This window comes from Tasmannia lanceolata, unplaced genomic scaffold, assembly GCF_043159265.1.
Source record: "Tasmannia lanceolata isolate RefF3 unplaced genomic scaffold, GAP_Taslan_0.1 ptg000015l, whole genome shotgun sequence".
Taxonomy (NCBI): Eukaryota; Viridiplantae; Streptophyta; class Magnoliopsida; order Canellales; family Winteraceae; genus Tasmannia; species Tasmannia lanceolata.
This window is the reverse complement of record NW_027518692.1, coordinates 64345337-64352208: the sequence shown is the minus strand read 5'-3', so window position 1 is coordinate 64352208 and position 6872 is coordinate 64345337. Positions and strand designations below refer to the sequence as shown.

The following is a 6872-nucleotide window of genomic DNA, read 5'->3' as shown; positions in this document are numbered from 1 at the left end:
GTAAAAAAAATAGTCGTTGTGGCTAAAACGGCTAGTTCGAAATTTAATTTTTTGTAGCTGTAAAATGACCATTTTACCCTGGAACGGTCATATTTTGGTTTAGACTATATATACCATCTTAAATGAAGCATTTAATGTTTTTTGGAGATTTGAATATCAAATTTACTTGCTATCAAAGGGTTTTCTATCATATTTCTAGCATGCGTGAGTAGGGACTTTAGTAGATCAATATATGGAGGATTGAGGTAGGTGTGTGTGTGTGTGGGAGGGAGGGGGGGAGAGAAGGGAGAGGAGTGGGTTGGGGGTGGGTGCTCGCATTAAGTCTCTTCTCCCTCTCTTACATTTCATGCAAACACGATAAACATATCTTCCTTTACGACAGGTCGATTGGACCTGGCCCTCTTTCCCAAGGCCACTAAGATAGGGTAACTCCACAATTTGGATCTTTGCCAAGGCCACAAAATAGTATAATTCCTAACATAATTAAGTTTCAAGTTTCAGAACCCAATATCCTACTATCTCAATTAACTCTGTGATCCAATAGAGCTTCCTGTATGAATCTTTTGTGAAGATTCAGAGTTTTGATTTTTTTTGACTTATTTGAATGAGGAAGATGGCACCAGTGGCATGCTAAAAAAAATGATCGATTTGCTTTGTTGGCATGAAGACATAAGTGCCAATGAGTATAAATGGAGATATGGACAGGATTCTTATATATATAAGCACATAAAATATTAGAAAGATCACAACAGGTCAGCATATTAGCTTCTTATTATCAACCACTGTTTACAAAATAATTACAAATAAAAGAATTCTCTTCATTGCCTCTGTCCCCTTATTCGCCTTGTCCCAAGTTTAAGATAGTCACCACCGTCGATCTCTAAAGCACTTGCAGAGTATAGAATGTTATGCCAAACATTGGCAGTTAATTTTCATTCTTTGTTATATGCATATGGAGTCATGGGATTGGTAGAAAAACATAGTAAGATAAAGAAATTAATACGTAAAGCAAATTAATTAGATTTTTTTTTGTCAACATACAAATGAATCACGAAAGAATGTTTCTCTTTGCATCTGTCTCCTAATTCTCCTCCTCTTCTAGACACTTCACGACTACGTCTGTGGCTCTTTTTACGAGATCCGACCAGTTCCTAAACAAAACAAACCGCGCCAAGGAGAAATCCTAAAGATTAGGAAGGCTGAGAAAGTAAAAGGCAAGATGAAAGAGAAGATACATATGCATCCTATAGAATATCAGTTTTAGTAGTAACTCTACAAGAATGGTGCAATTATTTCTCTTGGGATCCTCTTACCACGTCCTTGCGGGAAAAGTACATGTGCAAACCCCACAAGAATGGGTAATCATTTAATTTTTAAGATAGCCGACCCCAACTAGTTTGGGACGAAGGCTTAGTTGTGTTGTTGTTGTTGTAGAGTGATTCCTCCTATTAAGTTAACTAGGGGTGCAACTGGGGCCAATTTTTGGGGGGTTGATTCCACTTCATTTTTTAGCAAGAGCTCAACCCGATCCGACCCAAATTGGACTCTTGTATTAAACTTGTCCCTTAAATTAATAGCAATAATTAATGAAACTTGTAAAGAGGGATATTGTCTACTTACCCATTGTGCGAGTCGAACGTGAGGCCTACAGTGTACCTAGCTTCATCGAGAGCCATCCTAAATCTGTCGAGCTCCTTGGGTGGACATGCAGCATCGCTGTTTATGTGAAGGTCAGAGGGCTTTATGTCACAGAAAATGGGGATGATCTTCTTCTTGGCCTCAACGATAAGAGACAGCTCACGGAGACAGTAATGAGACTCACAGTAACGAGGGGAGAAGACGGCAATCCCAACCTTGGAGGTTTGGATCGCTGAAGCTATGCATTCCCAAAGCTTATCACCGGGTTCCATGCTTCTGTTATCCAAGAAAGGACGGAGATTGAGTTGGACGAGGCGGTCAAAGAGCAAAGCTGCGATGGTTTTCTTTGTATCAACGCCTCGGTGGTTTATGAAGACGTCGCAACCAGGTGAAGATGGAGGTGGAGAAACCCTCGCTCTTGTGATCATTCGACCGCTAAGAAGACGCTGCATGATATATCCCTACGTGATCGATCTTAGTAGAGCCTAACCTTTTTTGTTTCCCTTCTCTGTACATTTGCATGCACCCCATTAACAGCTATATATAGTATGCATGTTAGCACCGTCATGGCATTGATTTCAAAGAGGAATTCAAATATCAGATCGCGTTTAGCCAGTAATATTTTAAGTAAATGGGCGTTTGAATACGTTGACTACAATGAATTTCTACGGTTTGAAAAGCCCTTCAAACACGACAGGAGGGTCCAGAGACATGAAAACATGACCGGAAACATGACCCTCTTTTCGGACGGGTTTCTTCAATCTTAATTTACTAGAGAACGACAGACTCGGATGTATTATTATTATCTACTAGGAAAAAGAGATTTCTTTTCTTTTTATCTGGGATTTACACATTAGCATTACTCTTTTACCATTAACCCCTTTGCTGATATCTAACATCTATCTTTATAAGAAATTATTTGAGGGTAAAATCATAATCTACATACAAAAAGTACCGACATAGGGTATCTATCTATGATAATTAAGGAAAAAACTACCAAAAAGAGATAAAGACATATGACAATGACGAAAGAACTACTTTATATTACTCATGCAGACACTTGCAAAATACTGACGGATTCCGGGCACCTGAAGAGGAACAACAATTATGGAACCCTCTATCGATTGGAGGGCTAGGATCAACCTATGGAAACGATTTGACGGGCACAAACTTATTGTTGTTGTGTTCTATCACATGGACGGTTTGCATCAACCTATAACCCTCTATAGATTTGAGGGTTCGGATCATCCTATGAAAATTATTTTTGGGGTACAACCTATGTAGGCAGTGGCCCATCTAATGGACGGTTTGGATTATCCTATGGTACAGGCCATACCGTACATTTTAATAAAGTGAGGAGTGCAATCATCAAAATACGATGAGTAGTGCCATTATAAAATATGGTAGTAAGGACATTAGCATTATATCTATTTTGAAACCATCGTTGTTACTTGGATGTTCCCACGCGGGAATTTGGGTTGGGTCGGGTTAAGCTTTTTCGCAAATCGGGTTAGGTTGAGTTAGGAAAAATCAACCCGAATTGGAAATCGGGTCGGGTAGGGCTGTCGGGCAACCCGACCCGACCCGACCCGAAACCTGAATTTGGTTTCCATCTGGATAAGTTATGTGTATATGTTTTTCTTTTTCAACATTGAAATAGTCTCCACAATCCACAATGGACGGTTTGGATAATCCTATGGTGCGGGCCATACCGTACTTTAATAAAGTGAGGAGTGTGATCGTCAAAATATAGTAGTGCGGATAAAATTTTCCTTTGTTAATTGTTAGTCCCTGTTTGGTTTGGATTTTGAGAACCGATTGTGAGTTAAAAACTGATTATTGGTGACTCACTATTGGTTCTCAAAATCCAAAGCAACCCGGCTTGAGTTGAGGTGGTCAACAATTGGTACCATATCAAATCGGGTCGACCCGACCCGACCCAACCCGAATTGGAAATCGGGTTGGGCCGGGGTGAGAAAATTGCAAATCGGGTTGGGTCGGGTTGAACCCAGTCGGGTTGAACCCAGTGAGGTTGGAAATCGGGTTGGGTCAAGTTGAGACCCAAGTTGCACCCCTAACGATGATTAAAAAAACTACTTTTCCTTATTCACTATGTGCGGGTCAAATTACGGAAAGTTTGATATTAGGACACTAGTAAAAATATTGATGAATTCTGGGCACCTTAAGAGGAACAACAATTATGGAAACCTCTATAGATTGGAGGGCTAGGATCAACATATGGAAATTATTTTACGGGTACAACCTATTTATGTTATGTTCCATCACATGGACTGTTTAGATCAACCTATGATGTGGTCTGTACAAATCTTTGTCGGCACGGGATTTTTTGCTAGTATACTATATAGCAGGAGAGAAAATGAGAGAATTATTTGAATTTCTCCCCAAATTCTAATAGAATTACACATCATTTTTTTTTTGACTTTTTTTAACAAAGGCACACATCAACCCACATATTTTCAATCCTACCCCCTCCTTTATGCTTTTTAACAAAGGCACCCATTAAAGCCACATAATTACAATCCTACCCCCCTCCTTTATGCTTTTGTAATAAAAAAAAAATGGGCAAAGTTACGTTTTTTCTTTGCAAAAATACGGATTTGGTGCATATGTTACATAATACTACGGATCTTTGTGAACATATTACATAATATTACGACTTCGGGACACCTTTACAAATATTGACAAATTGCGGGCACTTTCAGAGGAACAACAATTATGGAAACCTCTATAGATTGGAGTGCTAGGATCAGCCTATGGAAATGATTTTACAGGCGCAACCTATTTATGTTGTGTTCCATCACATGGACGGTTTGAATCAACCTATGATGTGGTCCGTACAGTTCTTTGTCGGCCCATGCATCGCACAAGGTTTTTTACTAGTACATATATAAACTTATATAGAGATTTTACACTGCCATTCTTGGCCCAAGCATACCATGGGTATGCATGGGTGTACAATAGTGGGCCACACCCCATGCTTGGCTTGAGTGGACATCATGGGACCCACCCGATCAAAACAAGAGATAAAATCCTGATCCTCACCAATCAAAATAATGAGCCCCAACCTATGCATGGATTTGGCTGGACATGGTGTGCACTTATGGGTGTAAAAATGGTAGGCTATGCCATTTGCATGGGCTTGGGTGAAGATGGTGGGCCCTACCGTGTCTAAACTTGAGGTGTAAAATGGTGGCCCTACCCATACAATGCATGGGTGTAAAATGAGGGACCTCACCTGACCAAAACATGGGTTGTAAAATGATGGGCCGCACCCATGCCACACATGAGGTTTAACAAGAATCTAAAACAGAAAAAATTCCATTAAAAATTCTCCATAAAAATGTTATTCTAATAAAAAAAATTCTGGGAAAGAAAATGGAAAAGCATGGTTAATATACAGGGATTTGCTAGGCAATTTCACAGAAATCAGCCATTTCACAGCTGACTTTTGCAGGAAAGAATAGCCACATCAGATGATGAATAAGACAAAATCTGCAAAAAGTAAGCATGTGTAATTGTTCTCACATGCAAAAGTCAGCCGCGAAATAGCTTCCCGTGAAATTACCTAGCAAATCCCTAATATATATTATATCGATGGCTTTGTGCCCCGCACCGGCCATCAGACATTCTATGCATGGGCATAAAATGTTGGGCCCCACCCCATCAAATCCTGAGGTGTAAAATGGTGGGCCATCCAATGCATGGGTTTGGGTGGAAATAGTAGGGCTATGGCATCTGTAAGATGGTGGGACCCACCCCATCAAAGCATGAGGTGTAAAATGGTGGGCTCAACCCTAGCTATCTATAAGGTATACAATGGTTCCTTCTACCATATGAATCAGTATTGGTAGAGATGGCGGCCTCACCCCATCAAACCCTGAAGTGTAAAAGAGAAGCTCCACACCACAAAAATATGCGTATAAAATGATGGGTCCCACCCTCTTTAGAGTATATGCCCTAAAAATCCAATTGTTATGTAATATGCTTTGATTAATTAATGAATTTCACTACACTTATTGCCTTATTGGGTACTTTAAAGGAATGTGTAACATGCTTGTGAAAGTTGGTGGTGGAATCTCTATACGCAGCGGAAACTAGTTTGCAATTTTATTTCCACCAACTCAACCAAGATCCTAGTTACTAGATTCATGTTGGTGATAAATTGGAACAATAAAAACTTACTAGTTGATCTTCCTTTCTCGAAGAACGCTCCTTCATCTACTCCTTGCTATGTATGCTCGGCGCCCTCAAACCCTAACTCTTCCGAAGGTCGAAGTAGTAGCTTCCAAAGATTGCAAGGATGAAGGTGCCTGAAGAAGCCGTTCTAGGGTTCCGAACCCATTTTAAAATACAGCAGCTACTTTGGCTTCCAAAACCAAAACCAAGTTCCAATTAGAACTAGAACTCAAATTAGGACTCTGAAACAAAGGTGGTTCTTTGATGTAGATGGAAAAGTAATCTAGAAAATCCAAAATTAAAAAAAAAATTCCATTCAAAAAAAAAAAAAAAAACCCAACGTAGAAAATGGAAGGAAATGAACTGGAGAAGAACATGAGGTTTTGTTAAAAACTTCGTGTGATGCAGTACCAAAATGGGACACATATTCAGTTAGCGGAGAAAACAAAGTCAAGGAAGAAAAAACACGTGGTGGGAGTAATAGGGATAGTGGGCTATTTGCAAGATCTTCAGGGGAATGAAATGTCAAAAAATGCCCTTGGGAATTCGGAGATAATAAGAAGATTTAGGAGGAGATATTGGTGGAAATATATAAGAGCCTGTTCGGTTTGCAAGAAAGGGGTGGAAAGAAATGGAAAGGAAACAGTCTTCCAAGTTTTCATCCCTTTCTATTGTTTGGTAATAGAAAGAGAGAAAGATAAGATGCGGTGAAGAGGTGTTTCCATATGGAAACCAAACCAAATCATCCTGCTTACCCTGAAACCAAACCAAATCATCTAGTTATTCCTTATGAGTTACATGCCATTGAGAATTGTAATGACTATTAGCTGAGTTGCAAATTCAATAGATTAGAAGTGCTTTCTCAAACTTATGTTTTACTTGTGGGACCCATTGGCCAGTGTTAATCACTTTAAGTAGTGTGTTTCTTTTTCTTTTCCAAACAATAAGCATCCAGACAAGAACAATATCTTTCTAAGAAAAAGTTTTCCATTTTATGTTTATTATACCAAACGACAAATTGGATTTACTTGGAAAAG

At 39.4% G+C, this 6872-nt stretch overlaps 1 protein-coding gene across 2 annotated transcripts; it reads right to left on the bottom strand.

Annotated features, from left to right (window-relative positions):
• Positions 1 to 734: 734 nt before the first annotated feature.
• Positions 735 to 5923, bottom strand: LOC143847415 (Toll-Interleukin-Resistance (TIR) domain family protein). 2 transcript variants are annotated; one of them, XM_077356230.1, is made up of 3 exons: positions 5842 to 5923; positions 1621 to 2146; positions 735 to 1151 (listed from the first exon to the last, which is right to left on the bottom strand). In XM_077356230.1, exons 2-3 carry the CDS (start codon positions 2088 to 2090, stop codon positions 1082 to 1084), a joined length of 540 nt encoding a protein of 179 aa, XP_077212345.1. In that variant the 5' UTR covers positions 2091 to 2146; positions 5842 to 5923; the 3' UTR covers positions 735 to 1081. The 2 variants fall into 2 exon arrangements, with proteins under 2 accessions (XP_077212345.1, XP_077212346.1); XM_077356231.1 differs by lacking the exon at positions 5842 to 5923 and adding an exon at positions 4895 to 4960.
• Positions 5924 to 6872: the final 949 nt, after the last annotated feature.